At 42.4% G+C, this 19,145-nt stretch overlaps 1 protein-coding gene across 2 annotated transcripts in view; it reads right to left on the reverse strand.

The window, feature by feature from the left end:
- The window catches only part of MAML3 (mastermind like transcriptional coactivator 3), a 275,966-nt gene that overhangs the window by 142,500 nt on the left and 114,321 nt on the right, over positions 1-19,145 (reverse strand). The window contains exon 1 of one of the 2 annotated variants that reach the window (XM_082237555.1): positions 6,476-6,522. The exons of the other annotated variant lie outside the window; for it this stretch is intronic. Coding sequence (XP_082093681.1) covers positions 6,476-6,487 — 12 coding nt within the window. The 5' untranslated portion in view covers positions 6,488-6,522. Of the gene's footprint in view, positions 1-6,475; positions 6,523-19,145 lie in introns of those variants that run through there. 2 annotated transcript variants of the gene reach the window in all.

Consider the following 19,145-nt stretch of genomic DNA (forward strand, 5'->3'; position numbering starts at 1 on the left):
GGGAGAAAAAGCTGCATATCAATTCGTTTTAGCTGAGAAACAAAGACATTTCCAATGCGGGGGGGGGACCCCACTTCCTCTGTTTGAAATAGATAGTGGAAAAGTGCGGAAACTGTTGCTTCCTAGTTCCGACTTACTTTAACAGCTTCTAAACCAGGGCTTGCTCCAAAAAGCACCTTTGCTGATGAGATGGAAAGTTTCCCCAAGTGCCTGTCATGGATACATTCATTATGAAGGATTTAGGAGCATAAGACATGCCACACAGAACCAAACCAACAGTCCATCTAATTTGATTTCCTGCCTCCAGCAATAGATCCCTCCACCAATACTGGCAAGCAAAAGGCAAAATCCCCTCGCCTGCTTCAAATGCAGCCAGCTGGTTTTTACTGTCTTGGTTGATTTCTGCTTTCAAACTGCAGTAGTGATTAGTGGATGTGCCTCATCTGGCAATGGCAGTTCATTTTTGCCCTGGGAAATTGGCAGAGCTTTGTGCTGACCAGCAGCACCCTGGCTAGCAGGTTCAAACTTTGACTTAAACCAAGTGAAGTACCTCTCACAGCATCGTAAATCCAGTGCGATCCAGAGCAGAGGATGATGCCAAGTAACTACTGAACTCAAGCATGGGGCAGCTTTCTGGAATGCAGGAAGCAGCCCCTTCTGAAAATATTGCTAAGAAGTGCATATATTTTCAGGAGTCTGAATCCCTGGTAAAGTAACAGGAAAAAGCCTGCCTGACAGTCATACCTAACTTCATATCTTAGGCTCACTCAACTTCTAAAGTTTAGCACTTAAAATAGAGGATTAAAATAAAATACAATGGAACATGATGTACTTGGGATGCCACTGCTGCAAAGTAGATGGAGAAGCAGCTGAGATGTATTGGAGAGCGAACAGAGAGAAAATGTATCTGTGTCCCATAAGCAAAGTATACAAACTTCTGCTTAAGTACTAACAAGAGGAGAAAGACAAGAAAACAAAGTGAAATATCAATGTCATATCAAAGCAAAGGCATGGAACACAGAGGCCCAACTCTGCAAAGGGGTTAGATTTTCCAACACAGATTTGCTTGTCCATCCATGATGATGAAAGTGTGCTGAATTTCCCCCCACACATCATGCATTCTAATATAAAGGCTGGGGAAATAGGGGACTTATTAAGCATTAACACATTAACCACTCAATGCATTGGTGATCTGTAGCAGTGATCCTTGGCAGGCAACTCTGTTTAGGGAAGGTGCTGCCTTGAGCTACAGTCTCATGGCCAGAGTAATTTCTTAAGGAATAACTCATCTTTCCTGTTTTTCCTTCATGATTCTCACTGTGTAACCTGTGTACATGGGAAGTACACATTTTCCTATTTTACAACATGTATACATCATGAAATATGCACATGAACAGGTGTAATTCCCAAGGAATAAAAGTATCATATGGATGTTTGAAGTCAAGTAAGGCGGATGATATTTTCCCAGCTATTTAATTTTGCTGATTTGGTACTTTTTGAGCAGAAAGTAATACAGTAAATTAGCCTTACTCCTTTGCCTGTGAAAAGGTATGGATAATGAAAGGAAATCATGAGATGTTCCTGATAGGTATTAGCTTCCTGATCTGCATTCACTGCATGTGTTTGTGTGTGTTTAACGTCTGTTTGCCAAGTTGGGTTATGCAAAAGTCATGCCAAAGGCATTAAAAAGAAGATGGGAAACATTGCTTGTCTTGCCACTTTTACAGGTGTGTCTAACACACCAGCATGTGGGTGAGACAAGCACATACATTGTTAAGAGTATATGAGACATTTGGAAATACATAAATGGCCTGACTTCCACTGAAACTGCCCTTGGCAGACCCACCTCTGTTGATGCAAGTCTGTTCTAATCATGTATAAGATATGTGTGGCAGGGCAGAAGGAGAGTATCCAAGTTGAAAGTGCAAAGTGGGTGTGCTCATGGTGATTCTTGAATCTTCCTCCCTTTCGTAGCTTGATGCCTTTGAAGTCTGTCATGCAAGTTAAAAAAATATTCAGACCCAGCCAGGTTACAACAAGAGGGACAAGCCCAGCTGGGAGAACATCGCCTTGAGGACTACACTGAACAGACAAATGCCCCTCTTACTTTTTAAATTCCCCCCCGTCCAACCTCACACTTAATATGTGATTGGGCAGACTTCTGCTTGAAGAAATGTGTCTGCTGCTATCATACCTGGTTTGGCTCTAAATAGTTTCTCATTTGCTACTATGTTGAAGACCTGTTTTGTGGTTGTATGTGTTTATGTCTACATGAAGCACTATGGAGACTTTAACAGGGTTGCTGCGCCATTAATTAAAATTTCTTGTTGAAAGGGCTTGCCCATTTTACTGCTTCCATTGGAAAGAAGCACATCTACATCTAACCATGTCACTTCTGTCAGAGCCTGTCCAGAAAGAGTACAAACACTAGGAGGAAAACTTTGTCCTATCAATGCTCTAATTAGAAGTTAGGAAAAACGTAGACTCAAAAAGATGAGGCACAGAGTTGCAGTGGTCGGCTGTAAAGAAGAGGAGAAGCTAGGAGAAAGCACCCTCTTGTCTCCTGGCCTGCCTCTTTATGACACAGTGGGACAGCTAATCAGCAAACGCTGAAGGCCAAGGAAGAAAAAATGTGGACACTCCTTTCATTTAAGCAAGAGACTGGAGTATCATTAGCTAGGACACAAAACCAGAGCCCTAAAGACTCAGCATGTGGACTCCAGCAACCTCTATTCTTCATTTCAGGTTTCCTCCAATTTTGCAGATGCTTTGAATTCAGTGGGTTCTCTCTCTCTCTCTCTCTCCCCCTCCCACACATTATGAGACATATGCACAAATACATGAGTCTCCTGCGAGGCTGGGACCATGCCAAGTAAGGAAGGTCCCAGGAGCAGCAACATGTGGGCTTTTTGCCAAGCTATTCTGATGGTAGAGACTGTCATGGTCCCATCAGGACAGCCCATGCCTGCTAAATATTTGCCTAATCCAACATGGCCACTGATACTTTGGGTCTTATAATAATAAATATTATTATAACAGGCAGCTCTTGACACTCAGTGCTATTCAGCTTCCTGAGATCAGTCTCAGATTTTCTTTGAAAACAAGGAGTTCAGGCATGTGTGTTGTAGGGTGCTCAGAGAGAGAGAGAGAGAGAGAGAGAGAGAGAGAGAGAGAGAAATGGATCACCCGACTCCCTTTCCCCACAGAGGCTTACAATTCCTGTCCCTGCTGGAAATACTTTTGCAAGAAAACAAACAAACATTGGGTTCCCACAGCTCCTTCTCACAGAAAGACAGCACATCACTCACTGATCCTTCTGCTCCCTGTTCTTCCTCCAGAGATTCATACGTTCCTCAAGTAGTAGTGGACACTTCAGTAATATCTTTTTTCCCTTTTGTCATCCAAACACTGTTATAACATTACACAGCCAAATAGAAAATAATGTAAAAATGGACTAGGCAGAGGGAGAATAACCCTTCAGAACAAAACTGAAGAACCACTTTCTGAAATAAGAATCAGAGAAATCAGAGAACCAAATGACATATTGTAGTCTACTCCCAACCACTATACTCAACCGAAGAGTGGAAGGTTCATTTCATAAAAAAAGGAAATAGTTGTCAGTTGAAGAGGAGAAGAAGGAGAAGAGGAGGTTAAGGGGTGATATGATAGCCATGTTCAAATATATAAAAGGATGTCACATAGAGGAGGGAGAAAGGTTGTTTTCTGCTGTTCCAGAGAAGCGGACACGGAGCAATGGATCCAAACTACAAGAAAGAAGATTCCACCTAAACATTAGGAAGAACTTCCTGACAGTAAGAGCTGTTCAACAGTGGAATTTGCTGCCAAGGAGTGTGGTGGAGTCTCCTACTTTGGAGGTCTTTAAGCAGAGGCTTGACATCCATAATGTCAGGAGTGCTCTGATGGTGTTTCCTGCTTGGCAGGGGGTTGAACTCGATGGCCCTTGTGGTCTCTTCCAACTCTATGATTCTATGATTCTATGAAGTTCAACACTTCAAAAAGGGAACTAAGTTCACTTCACATTCGCCCCTTCACAGAACAAACCAGTTCAGTCCATGGTTCAATTCAAGTTCATCCAAATGTTCCCCAACAATTCCACCCATCCCCCAAGAATTTGGAACATTATTATTATTCATATATTTGATTTATTAACCACCTTCAAAACCACCATCTCAAAGCAACTTCTATATAAGATCATTAAAAACACAAAAATGGCAAATACATTTAAAACAAGACAAAAAAACCTAACCAATAGACATTCATAGTAAAGACTCATTTATCCAGCTGGGAAAGCCTGACAGAACAAAAATGTCTTCAGGTATTTCCAGAATATTCAGGCCATAGCTGTCAACCTTCCCTTTTTTTGTGGGAAATTCCCTTATTCCAGCGCCGTTTCCTGCTGCTTCCCACTGCTATCCCGGATTGTAGACTGTCCCCGGGACAGGTGAGGCTGCTGATCCCTTATTTTTGAGGCTGCTGATACCTTATTTTCAAATCTGAAAGTTGACAGCTATGATTCAGACAGAAGGCACCTGTCTTATCTTGATAGGAGTAGCTGCACTAAAAGGGGGTGTCTTCACACATTACAAAATGTCACATGCCATGGCTGTATTCCATGTGCGCCTAAAAGGTGCAACACTCTCAGATGCTGCTGGTGGTTGCTTATGAGTAACCAGGCAGGACTCCGACCTGTCTTTTACAGGTTTTATTGTGCAAACTATTTACAGTGCAGATCCACAAAGTTCATGTCTGTCTTAGTCACTTGCAGAATCCGGGAGTGGCCCCTTCTGGCTTCTCCCCCAACATAGGAACTTCAGCACCCCAAGCCTCCTCCTCCCCTCCTTGTGTTTCACCCCTCTGCTCAAGCTGGGCGACGGAAGTGACGTGCGTCCCTCCTGGCCAGCCTGGCGAGGTGAGCAGCATCCTCAAGCCCTTTCCTCGCTTGGCTGGCCCCTTCCCTCTCTTCTCCACTGGAGGTGGGGCTTTTCCCACTGCTGGCTCTCTGTATCCTAACGGCCCCCCTGACTCCTTCCCCTGTTCCGATGGCAGTCCCCTGACAAACACTTTCCCCCCTCTTTTTAAATGTAACATATGTGCTACTATAAGGTCTCCACAACAGATGTATAGACAGTGTGCATTTAGTAGGTAGGTATGTGGCCACAAGCATTGTGACATGTGAAGCAGCTCTGATTTTCAAACTTCAGAGAACTTCTCTCAAGACACATCAACCATCTGATGTATAAGAGAGCTACCATTATGCAACTGAACCAATGCTTAGAGAAGCATCTCTTGGCTTTGCTAAGTACTTAAGGCCCAAGGCTGTACATTAATGTGAACATCTGTTTGATTTTCATTATTAATCATGCGTTTTCACTTATGTCCATCCTCCTTCGCAAGCCACTGCCCTTCCCTACACAGCACATCACTATTCACAGACATATGAACCAAAGCAAATCAAGCCCTTTTCTCCAAACAAAGCCCTATGAATACTCAGGAGTTTATTAGTAATGACTCCAAGCAAGGGGATGCTTTAACAAAGCAAATGCACAGAAGGAAGCAACCATGCAAAGTTCACTGGAAGAGAAATATTTTGCCCCTTATTAACGCCATCTTGCTTTGTTTGCACGAAGAGGAGGGAAACTTTTCCAGCCCAGGGGCCAGATTCCCTCAGGGGCAACCTCCCACAGCAATGGACAGAGCCAGAGGCAAAAGTGGGTGAAACGATGGATAGGACTCTTATCTCTGTAGGTCATATTCCAGCTACACACAACCAAAGGTTTCTACATCCAGTCAAGCAAGTAGCAGCATCACAACCCAATGTTTTTGCCAGGCAAACACACTCTAGGAGGCCACAGAGAGCTCCAAGGGCCAGAGTGCTGCATTTTCCTCTGGGGTTCCTCTGAGGTTCCAGACTCCTGACTTACACTAAGGAAGGCCTTCTGTATTCCTGGGCAGGGTGGGGGACCACTCTATCTTAGTGAGATAGGCGAAAGGTTTATTTTACCACTCAAACCACATTCAGAGCATTTGAACTCAGGTCTAGCTGGGGCAATACTAGGCAGATGCAGGATATGTGCATGTTATTATGTTAAAAGGGCAGCATGTGGAACATGTGCCAGAGATACCTGGCACATGTAAACCTGGCACATGACCTACAGTAAACTGTAAGTACAGACACGTGAAGACATGCTTTTACTTTTACTTGCACGTGAAGACATGCTTTTACTCAAGAACTAGTTTTCTAAGCTTGTCCAAAGCAAGTGTGCTTTTGACAACATGTCAATGCTTTAGCATAATCCAATTATTCAACACAGGTGAATAGCTTCATCCACAGTAGAGGGTGGATCAAATGATTTTGAGCCACATTTGTTAGCTACATCTTATCGAAGGTATATTAATTCCAAGATACATGTACATGTATATATCTATATCTATATCTATATCTATATCCTACTACCTTTAAAATCATTTTTCATGTCCAGGTGGCTTAAAATCTACACTTCTTTTTTGTTACCTATTTCTAAGCTCCATGCAAGCAAAATACGTACAGCTGAAATATAAATTCTGTTCCAAAATATGGTCCATAACCAGAAAACAGAAAGCAAATATTTTAAATAGGAGCAGTCCAAGAATATACTAGAATACTCTACTAAAACCCCCCAGCAAGCTAGGATGGCCACTTTATTATTAGTATTATTGCATTACAGATTTTAGCCGTTCTTAATAGCCCATGTGTCAGGCCATGGCCTCCTCTGCATTTAAAACACATTATAAATTATTGTTTGAAGCTCAAATTTTATTCTGCAGGGACTGTGGCAAATGCCACTTATGCAGCTCTTCTGCCCATAAGGTAAACAGCCTGGATAAGATCGCTGCACCATGCTAATGGGAGTAATCTTCCAATCCCATAGGGCCAGTTTAAATGGTTTACCTTAGACATGTGAATTTATGTTGTTCTATTATGAGAACTTGGGGGGGGGGAAGAGGGGAGTTTTCACCAGGTGACAGACTGCCCTACCGCATAATATATCATTAAAAAGGAAAACATCTGGCTGCTTTTTTATGCCAATAACCAGGAAAATTAGTGAGAGAATAAGTTTAAAATCTATACTGTGGGAAGTATTATTGCTCCTATTTTGACATCCTACCTAATTTTCAATTGTCCTTGACTAACGTAAGCTCACGCTGAATTTTGTCATTTGTGTGTGTGTGGTTTAAGAAAAAATAAAATAGATATAATTTTGATTTAGTTGGATTGCTCTTTAAGGCACTGACTCTCCTATGGATATCACAATAATAAGCTGCAGCAAGCCCCCAGGCTTGCATGTCTACAGTTTCTCCTGCATAAACAAGAGGAAAACTTCAGAAGCTTATACTTTTGCTTTTATTTCCAGGTGGTTAGCATCATGAAGCTGCCTATGTAAGCTAACCATGTTTAGTGCAACCATGGGCAGCCCTGTTGAGTGCGCAAGCGGACCAGGGTTTCTTCATGGCTCTGTCTCAGTTCAAACTTCCCTATAAATGTGAGGATGATCTTGACCTGGATGGGCTTCTGACACATGGTGAAGGCTGCCTTACTCTCCCAAGCTTGCAGAGGCCACATTTAGTTCAACTTAACTTTCTTCTACTTTCTAGCCCTCCTGTTAGACTGTTATGATTCCATTGATCATTTAATTGTACTTTAATCAGTTTCTGTAATTCCCATTGGAATGTATGGTTTTGACACAAACCACTCTTTGATATAAACTGTATTTTTTTTAAAAAATGAAAAGCAGTATACAATAATACAAAATAAATGAATAAACAAATCATGCACACCCCTCGGTTTGGACAAAAGGGAAAGCCATTGTTTATTGTTTTGGACAAAGCAGAAAACCACAGTTTATATAATTGAAAGTAACTTTTCTGCCATGCTCTTTGAGACTGTGTGCGGGGAGGGGACGGGAGAGGAAATGCCTGCAAACCTGAGGCTCACAGTAGTTCATGTGAATCACAATAAACATGTCTGTTTATCAGTAAAGGTTAAAAAAAAGGTAAAGGACCCCTGGACAGTTAAGTCCAGTCAAAGGTGACTATGGGGTTGCAGCGCTCACCTCGCTTTTATCAGTAACACCCTCCCACCTTTCATGTGTCCCTTAAAAGGAAAACATTTTCTAAAGATATACAGATGCACACATTCGACAACAATATAGGATTTATACAGAGCTGCCTTTACAAAGATGTGTGTTGGAGGGGAGGAATGTAAGAAACAAATACAGGCTGCCATTGGTAAAGAGAACATGAATCACTCCCTAAATGTGACTAGATTCCCTGTTCTTGATGGTGCCCATATTAACATAAAGCAGGGGTCAGCAACCTTTTTCAGCTGTGGGCCGGTCCACTGTCCCTCAGACCATGTGGTGGGCCAGACTATATTTTGGGGGATAAAAATGAACGAATTCCTATGCCCCACAAAGAACCCAGAGATGCATTTTAAATAAAAGGACACATTCTACTCATTTAAAAACACACTGATTCTGGAACCGTCCGCTGGCCTGATTGAGAAGGCGATTGGGGCGGATCTGGGCCCTGGGCCTTAGTTTGCCTACCCCTGCCCTAGTGCCTCTGTCCAGAAAAGCCTGTATGATTTAAAAGGATAGTTGTGGCCAAACCACAGGGGGAGCCAAAGCAGAGCAGACTTGCAGCTAGCTAATCTTCCTCACATTCAAGGAGGCTTCCTCTGAAAGGCTTGTGACTAAAATTCAGGGCAGATAACAGAAGTTATCAGAGCACTACAGCCAGAGAACTAAATTTCAAACTAGCACTTTAAACTAACATTACCAGTTTACACACACAATGTTTATTTCAGTGAGCGGAAGGCTGGGAGAAGACTGTAAAACCACAAAGCTGCTATCATTGGCCCTTGAAGGAATCCTTTTTCAAATTGCACAAAATCCATGCTTTGCTGCTGTTACAAAACCATCGCAAAAATAGCAGCCAAATTCTGCTAAACAAAGTGAGAGAGTGAGAGCGAGAGAGAGAGAGAACCTTTACAAAAGCAAAGTTTATAGCATGCTATAATTAAGCTCACATCCTGATAGAGGGAGCATGAAGTTTTATTCTAAATATAGCAGAAGTCCTCTTTATTGCACAAGTCTCCCCTCCTCCCTCTTTTAAAGTGAAATGTAAAAAATGAGTCACTGATATTGTCAGTGGCCTCCTTACCATTTAGATTTACAAAACAAATCAAGAAAAAAACTAACTAAAACAGAAGGCTTTTGTTTCCTCCCTTTTCTTTTTAGCAAAGTGTTACTTTGAGTTTTTTAAAGGGACAGGCAGATAAGAGATTATGCAGCAGCAGTGCTCAGTGGATCAAACCCATATATAAATAGCTGAGAATAAATAAATAATAATAAATAATAATAAATGTTATCCAAGGCAGACAACTAATCTTGTGCTATAATACTGACACTTTTAGCAGCTGTTTTGTTTGCTGCAATATACTTTCTATGTGGATGCTCAGATGTTCACCATTAGTACAGGAAAAATCCTAAGACTGAAACTTGTCAAAGGGATGAGCTGCTCTGTGATGATCTGGAAACATTTTCTAGAAAGGTGGCTATTGCTAATGCACTAGTGGGCTCAAAGCACAGAAAATGGAAGTGACAAAAGAGAGCAGCATTAAGGACATGGAGCCTGTTATTGCTGGAAAGTGCAAGGTTCTTGTGAACCACAAGGGTGGGCCCTAGAAGAAGATGCTTGCTGCACTGAGAAAGGCACGGAGCGATGCCTAGCTGGTTGCTAGATGATGTACCAGAGCATTCAACTCACTGCTGACAGTAGCAACACTTGCAAAATGTAGAAAGGCATGAAGACAACCTTTGGACCAACAGTCAGGAAAAACTGCACTGCTGTAAACTTTGACGGGAGAGATCATCACAGACTGCAGCAAGCAGATGGCGTGATGGGGCAGGACAGAATCCCAACAGAAGTGCTAAAAGCCAGCTTCAATTCCCCTCTCATGACACACCTCCACGGCTTTCTCTTGCCGTGTTGAAAAAAGGATCTGTGCCACAAGACATGCGTCTCCCTAGCATTGTGACCCTCAAAGAACAAAGACGACTGCCATGATTGTAACAACTGCCACGGAATCTCCATGCTGTGGGGAATGCCTCTGCCCATGAAGGTCTCAACAGATTACAGTCACTCACGGACAGGGTCTATCCCGCGCCTGAGCCTTAGAACTCAAGAGGTCAACAGTCAGCATAATTTTCTCACTGCACCAGCTACAGAAGAAATGCCAACAGCATAGACACCCGTTGTACATTATCTCCATAAACCGGATGAAGACCTTTGACCTTCTCAGCCAAAAAGGACTCTTTACACTGCTCAACCAGACAGAGTGCCCACCTAAGCTCCACAAGATGATTGTGTCCTTCCATGAGAACATGCACTGTACTGTCCATCCTTGGATGCCTTCCCTAGAAAGAGTGGTGTGAAACAGGGCTTAGTTCTTGCCCCAACTCTCTTTGGCATATTTGTCTCCATGCTGCTCTCCTAAGCCTTTAGTTCAACTGTATTAAATAAATAAATAAATAAACTGCCCATCTGGCTGGATTACCCCAGCCACTCTGGGTGGCTTCCAACAAAAGGTTAAAACACGAAGGATCATGTGCACTTCTGTTTAAGGAACAGCAGGGGTCTGTTCAACCTGGCGTATCTTCACACACAAAAGCACAGTGGGCTCTTATCAATTCCAAAATATAAGGTTCCAGTCAAATGAGAGATCACATTGCGCCAAGTATTCTAGAACAATCTTGTTTCTATGGAGAAAGGCAGAGTAATTTGTGAAGTGAGGTTACTGTGCTACCAGAACAAAAGGCAAGTCTCAACTGGCATAAGTATTGTGTCATCTTCACTAGATTCTAGTTTGTGCCTGAGTTAAGTTCAAAGTGTTGGTGTTGGGCTTTAAAGCCACAAATGGCCTAGGATTAGGGCAGGGGTCAGCAAAGTTTTTGTGGCTTGGGCAGGTTCATGGTCCTGCAGACACTGCAGTGGGCCAGAGTGTGAGTGCAGGCATGCACGGAAGCTATTTTTGGTGCTCCTTCCAGTGTGGAGGAGGCATGCACAGCTTCCCATTGGCTGCAGGAGCTTCCTGCAGCCAATGGGAAGCCGGCCAGCATCACAGAAGGCGGTCCCTGCTCTGCTCCACGCCGGTTTAGCGCGGCGCACGGGAACCGACTGAGCAGGTGGCGGGGGTCCCCGAGTGGGTGGTGGGGATCCATTGCAAACCCCTGAATTAGGGTCATAGCAACCCCATATATTTAAAGCACTCTTACAGCACTTTAACAGCCATAGCTTACCCCCAAAGAATCCTGGGAACTGTAGCTTGTTAAGGATGCTGAGAGTTGATAGGAGAGCCCTTAAACTATCAGACCACTGCACTATTCTGGGTCAAAATCAAAGTATCCCAGATTTTGCATAGCTTCACCCAAATTTATTTGCCAACAGGGAGTGGCAAAATCAGCAGAAAGCAATAAATGCTATTCATTCGTTTTTTCTCCAGTCCCTCCCTTTGGAAACAGTAACCCAGTCAGGAAAGCAACAGCCATATTTCAGAAGGCATCTCAAAATTGTCAATTTCATCTCTGTGATAGTAGCATGCATAGTATAAGGTCCAAGGCATGGCATAAAACAATTCACAAACCACTTTTATGAAGGTTGCTGGTTCTTGTACTGCTGAGAATGCCAGATTCCATTAAAGTAGGCTTCTAGGCCTCATGACTGCTGTGAAATACTTTTCTTTTTCTTTCTGAAACATCAATAGCAAAATACTGGATCATAGAATCATAGAATTCTTGAGTTGGGCGGGACCCTGAGGATCCTCAGTCCAACCCCCCGCAGTGCTGCAATATGCAGCTGTCCCATACAAGGATGGAACCTGCAACCTTGGTGTTATCAGCACCAGGTTCTAACCAACTAAGCTAACCAGGCTCTGGTGTAATAAGAATAAAATAAATAAAACAACCCATCATTTTTAGTCCATTCATCAACATACCTAGCAAATCAAATTCTTCACGTTTGAAGGTTATAGTTTTAATATATGGCTGCTGCACGCTCTGCCCAATGCCTGCAGTGTGACTATATTAGCCACATGTTACTAATGTATTCATACTATCTGTAGCCTTCTTGTTCGTAACATACCGGTATATTCCGATTTGGCTGTCAATCACAACAGAAATATAAAGAAGAAAGATATATGTGCGGGTAATTCAAGAGGCTCAAAATGTATCTTGCTCCTCTGCCCTCCAGTTTCTTAGATTCCAATTAACACTTCTAGTAAAGAAAAGCAAACTAGAAACTTCTGTATTATACTGTCAATGCCACTCCCCCCCCCCATCTAGTATTTTCCAGAAGTCTTCACAAAAAAGCCGGGATAGCATGAATATGTCACAATGAGAAAGTTTACCATTTCTCTCCCCGCCCCCACCCCCAGGCAATATTCTTTGTGGTTTCTCCAGTACTGTGAATGCATACCTCTGGTGTTTACCATCAGCAATTTTCAACATGCTGACATGGCTAAAAGTGACCACAGAGCCGACGCAAGCAAGCTAGAAGGAGAAACAGAAGCGGAAACACTATGATCTTTCGACTCAAACTTTGCACTTTTTCGACAGGAACTTAACAAGGTGGCCTGGTTATCATGGGAGAGGATTCGATTAGTGCAACTTGGAGTAGACTCTCTCTCTCTCTCTCTCTCTTTCTCTCTCTCTCTCTCTCTTCTCGCCTTCTTTTTCATTAACCGACAGAGCTTTGTTCCTGATGTTGCTATTTTTGTGGCTGACGCATGCAAAGCTGTTGGAGGAGGGAGCCATTCCCACTACAAAGGTTAAATTTCTTTCCCTGCTGTTGGGGCTGCAGAAGGGATTTCTTCTCCTTTCCCAACAATCTACCTTCTCATGCTTTAGATCAGGTGGTTCATCCTGGCACTGTCCTGTTCCTCCCCCCAAATTGTTTTAAAACAGTATCTTAAAGTCACCTGAAAACTGCTTGTAAACAGAAAGAGCAATTAAGGCTGCAATCCTATATCCACTTACTCCCCAGCAAGCCCTTCCGAAATCAGTGAGACTTTGTTTTAAATAATATATAGGATTGCTTTGAATATTTCAGAAATATTGATCAGATATCATTATTTTCTGATTTGTAGTTTAAATGTATAGAGCTGGGTGATGTTTATAAAACCTATTCCTTCAACAAAAGTCTGAATGTAAATGTAATTTACATTAAATGTAACTCTTAATGTAACTTAAGTATTAAAAGTTTGTGCAAGACATATGAGAAAGAAATCCATAACCAACTCCTTTTGGTTTGTGTTGTTCAAAGACTCTAAAGTTTCAAATACTCAAAAGGCAGTCATTATCATTTACTAAGGCATACAGTACAAGAGAAAGTCCATTTTACAAAATGGAAAGTGTTAGCCTTTTGCCTCGTTTTCATTATCAGTTTACATACATGAGGGATTTGGAACCTGAGACCAGAAGTGTAGTAGTCTGGGGTTGAGAGTGGTTGAGGACCCATTACTGTACTATTTCTGCAGGAGGGGCCCAAGTGGGCCCTTGTCTCCAGCATCCTAGAGCCCCACAATCAGCATGGAAAGAGAGTTCCTTAGCCACTGAGAGGAAGTATTCTCACCCTTCGTGCTGACTGAAACCAATCAGAATGAAAGGAGGGGAGTCAGCCACTGAGGATCGGCTCCTAGGGTCACTCTGGAAAAGCAGGAATACCACCCAGGAGAAGTTGCTCTGTATGTTCCAAAGCTAAACATTTAGGAAGCACAAGTCACTTCAGTTTCAAGAGAATGGTGTGCAAGTTCTGCTACGTACAATAGAACTACTACAAGGAAAGCACAACTTAAGCAACACTGAAAAAGATACTGGAGCACACCAAATCATTTGCCCATGCGTATGCACAGAAAATAGTAAATCTAGCTGAAAGGCTAAACATGAACATCTGCAGTGATGGATGCATTACATCTATTATTATTATTATTATTATATTATTATTATTATTATTATTATTATTATTATTATTATTATTATTATTATGCTATTGTATAATCTCATAAAAGTGTGTCTTCTTAGAAGGGTGTGTGGCTGTGGGCATCATAAAGGGACCCTGCAACTTCTGGATTTGCCACTACATTACTATGATACCCGTCATCCTTGACCACTGGCTCACGCGGGCTGGGGCTGGTGGGAGTTGGAGCCCAACAACATTTGAGGGTGACATGTTCCCCATCACTCATATATGTCCCCACACACACACACAGATGGCCATGCGTCTTCCATCTTCTACCAGGAGGAGCCACAAGAGACAGTAGCCCTTTCCTCTGAGGGGCTCTGCTATCCTGATTGTCAGATTTCTTGTATGTAAAATTTACTGCAAGCTATCCCAAGAGCTCAGTTCAAAGGTGGGGCATAAACGTCTCCAAATGAATGTGCTGCTTTATTCTGAGAACAGATCCTATTATGTCAAGGGCACATGACTAGGGTTACCAGATGTCCCCGTTTCCCAGAGACAGTCCCCAGATTTACGATTAAGTCCCCGGACAAATTCCATCCCCGGAATGTCCCCGGATTTCATCTAATGTCCCTGGGAAATGCAGCAGCGGCAGTCTCAGCAGCCTGGAGCAGTTGGCTCTGGCTGGCTTCAGGAGCTGCTCGGAAGCCCCCATATGATGGTGGGGCAGGGGCTCTAAGATGCAGCTTCCGGGCTGCCTCCACCTTCCTTGACCCCAGCAACTAAGCTGCGAAGGGAGGTTTCATGCTGCCTATCAGAGCAGCTTCCCAACTCCTACTTGCATGCAAGCAGGAGCAGGTGGGGATATCTCAGCTGTGAAGGGAGGCTTCACGCTGCCTATCAGAGCTTGTGTGCAAGCAGGAGGGGGCAGGGATCTCTCAGTTAGGCAATGGGAAGCCTCCCTTCCCAGCTGAGGGATCCTTGCCCCCTCCTGCTTGAACGCAAGTAGGAGTTGGGATGGGGATGCTCCTCAACAGAGACCCTTGGGACCTTCAAGGCTGATGCATTTATTGAGGCATGGGCATCTGAAGGCAACAGTCCCCAAATGCAGGCATAAGACACCCAACTCCTTTCTAGAACCAGATTCACCTGTATTAATACAGCATGCTTTGCTGCATGATCCTATGCATGTTTATGCAGAAGTAATTCAAACCAATTTAGATGGGATTTATTCCCAAGTAAGTGGTAATAGCAATGCAACCATATTTTTTACTATTGTTGCCAGGGTTTAGGAGCACAAAGCAGATTGCCAACAAAATAACCCCAATATGCTTCCCAACAGATAAAAACAGTTACCAGCAATATCCAAATATCACCAGCCAAATTTAAAAACAAGCATGAATAGCAGGATTATACGTCCTGATAGACTTGCTATAAGAGAAACATGTTTTGCAGGCTTCTGAAATTATACAACAAGGCTGCCTGCCTAATATTAATAGGCAGGTGCTGTCACACTGAAACTCTGACTCCTCTCAAATATTTGTTTTACAGTTTAACAATCACTGCTTTACAATGTATGCTTCAAGGTACGATTGTATGTTGGCTGCATGCTGCACTTAAAACTATCACCCATGTTATCTTTGCAGGGAGGTGAACTTCATATGGCTCCTAATGATGCTTCAGTTGGGGCTGGGCTATTTGGCTCTCACATTATGGTGATGATATTTATTAGCATAGAAATGAGGATCTGGCTAACTCCCTACTCTGAAAACTATGTTAATAGGTCATCCCAAGACGTTTTACTACTAGAGCAGAATACTGCACCATTCCACACACACACACACACACACACACACACACACACGGTCCCTTGCTTTTCTCTGCATGGTAGAGACCTCTTTATCAGATCTCCACAAAAAACACTGGTGTGTGTATACTCTCTCACTATGGTGTGGGGCATCTAACTTGCAATAGTGATTATGAATACAGCTGAGGGTTGGATATGCAGTACTGGTGGATAGAAACCACTGCATAATTGGCAGTAGATTTTTATGTGGTGAAGCGCCCTGAAATCTACAGGTATAGGATGGTATACAAATTTAATAAACAATATATTATTTATTTAGATTTAGATTTATATGGACAGCTTACGAATATATATACATATTTAAAGCTCCGTAAACTCCATAAAAGCAGCATCCAATAAACAGATCAGCAAAGGTTAAAATGACTGGGAGTGACTCTCTAGGGTCTTAGGCAAAGAATCTTTCCCTGCTATCTCACTGTAGATGCCCATGACTGAATCTGAGACCTTCTGCACACAAAGCATGCCTACTGCTACTGCGGTTGTAATATTGGCGAAATGGTGGAAATGAACTGATAGTAGGCACAACAAACACGTTTCCCTTCGTCCGAGAGAAATCTAGCAGGGAAACAAGCTAACATTCAGCCAAGCGTTGTGGGAGCCAGTGTGGTGTAGTGGTTAAGAGCGGTGGACTCGTAATCTGATGAACTGGGTTCACATCTCTGCTCCTCCACATGCAGCTGCTGGGTGACCTTGGGCTAGTCACATTTCTCTCAGCCTCGCTCACCTCACAGAGTGTTTGTTGTGAGGGAGGAAGGAAAAGGAGATTGTTAGCCGCTTTGAGACTCCTTAGGGTAGTGATAAAGCGGAATATCAAATCCAAACTCTTATTATTATTATTATCCAGAGACCATTTAGCACTTCTACCCAGGCCCTTATAAGCTTTGGCCAAGGGATTACCTCCATCCTTATTTTGCACCACAACTTCTGAAATCAGTCCTGGACACCCTCTTAATAAAACTTTTTTGGGGGCCAAACTGGAATATCTTGCTGCCAGTCGCTAGTATAGCTCCAGAGCTCTCACCCCTGAACCAATGCTGCATCTCCCAGCATACTCCATGCTTGATAGTTTGTGAGAGGCTGAAAATAGTAACCTCTTCTCAGAGACAATGATAATCCAGTGCTTATTAGTGGAGCTTCTAGTAGTCATACAACTTCACAAGTTTCAAAGGTACACAATCTCTGATGTTTCATCAAGTAGGTAAGGTGTGTTGTTGTTTTTAAACATCCTTTCTTTCACAAATACACTTTAAATTCCCCCCAAATTTAGGACAAATAAGGGCAATGCAATAATGATAGAGTCACGAAAGATAATGATTTGCATCTCTGTGAGTGGCACAGAAAATCATTAATTAGGCATTCAGAGTGTAAGTATATATGTATAAATTAGCATCTATTCATCATTGAAACTGCAATAGATTTTTCATAATGGAATATTAACTATGTGAAGAGATTACTAAGGTTTCTGGATGAAGGCATCAGGCAACTGCAACACAAAAGTAATGGGAAATTTAAAAATGTAAATACTGAAATGTCATACCTAAGTGGCTGTCATAACACCATAGTTTAATACCATTTGCTACAGCCTTGCTTGCTGGAAGAGGTTGCTTCTTTTCTCTCTCTTTTGTATCTCCTGATAAGCATAAGAAATATCAGACCTTCATGCCTGCTCATTAAGGACCAGAACAAATCACAATTAGTATTTTAACTTGATAGAGAATACTCAGTCTCTCAGGCCTTTACGTACTTGTCTGAAAGCAAGGCAGATCTGGAAAGTGGCTGGAGAGAGGGGAATTCAAAGAGACCGCTGGGCTGCAAACCAGAATGAGTACCGTGCGGCATGTTTTTATTTATTTATTTAGCCCTAGAAATCCAATCTTGATAATTCAACTGTCACATTGCAACTGCATCAGGTACACAGAGGACAGAACAATCTATCAATTGCAGGGGAAGACAGAATGGGACAGATCAATGCTGTGTTGAAAATCAACTCATAGAGTGGCCAATTTCAAGAACGTAAAAAAGATCTTCACAAGAAAATAAGGCAAGCTGGAGACTAATCAAATCCTAGTTACTCCTTCAGTAATCAAAAGTTTCAAGAATAACTGAGAACTATACTTGACTCTTGGTCCTTCCTAATTAATAACATACAGGCAGATGCCCACATTTGGTAACCTAATCTATTCACAATGGAGACAACGGGGATGTGGATTTATTCTGCTTTCACTCACACGCTGTCACCAATATCAAGGAACAGAGGAAATACCTGGGTTACTTTTTCTCTAGGATGATCTAGTTAGGAACATCTGGACAGAATCTCACACTTTGCCTAAAACCAAACCAGGGCCACATGGGATCCCTCATCATAAGATCCCACAGTGCACAAATAGTAAAATAATCCCACGAGGATTGGCAGAGTCAGTCAGCTTCCACACATGCTAAGTGCATGGAGAAATGAGCTGTAGAGAAAATGTAATGCAAACAGCCGAACTGTCCTTATGGACTGACTGCCTGTGCATTAAGAGATGCTAAGGTGTGACCAATCTACCCATAAATATCCCAGGTATTACCTCATAGCATTGTTAGCCATCAATCAACCTTCTAATGCCACTGTATGGTTTATCAATCTGGTCCAAAAAGTATTTAACCCCAATTTTATGCATATATGTATGTAATAACATATGTTACTTAAAATGACCCTGTGTGAGTATTTCTGCCCAAAAATTCCTCTGCTGAAGAGCAAAATTATTAACATTTTGTGCAAACTACAGTGGTACCTCGGGTTACATACGCTTCAGGTCACATATGCTTCAGGTTACAGACTCCGCTAACCCAGAAATAGTACCTTAGTTAAGAACTTTGCTTCAGGATGAGAACAGAAATTGTGCTCTGGTGGCGCGGCAGCAGCAGATGGCCCTATTAGCTAAAATAGTGCTTCAGGTTAAGAACAGTTTCAGGTTAAGAAGGACCTCCGGAACGAATTAAGTACTTAACCCGAGGTACCACTGTATTGTCTTTCTTTAAAGTTGGATAATTTAATGGCCTCTATGTTCTGACATGTTCCATATTTCATAAGCATTCAGTAGTAGCAGAACTTTTTGTTCTTCAGCTGGCCAATTTTATATTATATGTTTAACTGCAAGAGTTGCTGGATTTTTTTGTTGCATACATTTGGGCATTTGAGGTTTTAAAAAGAAGTCTGTGAATTGGGCATTTACCGTATGAACAACCCACACCTAACACCAGCATAGAAAATGGCTTGCCC

This window comes from Podarcis vaucheri (genome assembly GCF_965113315.1).
Source record: "Podarcis vaucheri genome assembly, chromosome: 9".
Lineage (NCBI taxonomy): Eukaryota > Metazoa > Chordata > Lepidosauria > Squamata > Lacertidae > Podarcis > Podarcis vaucheri.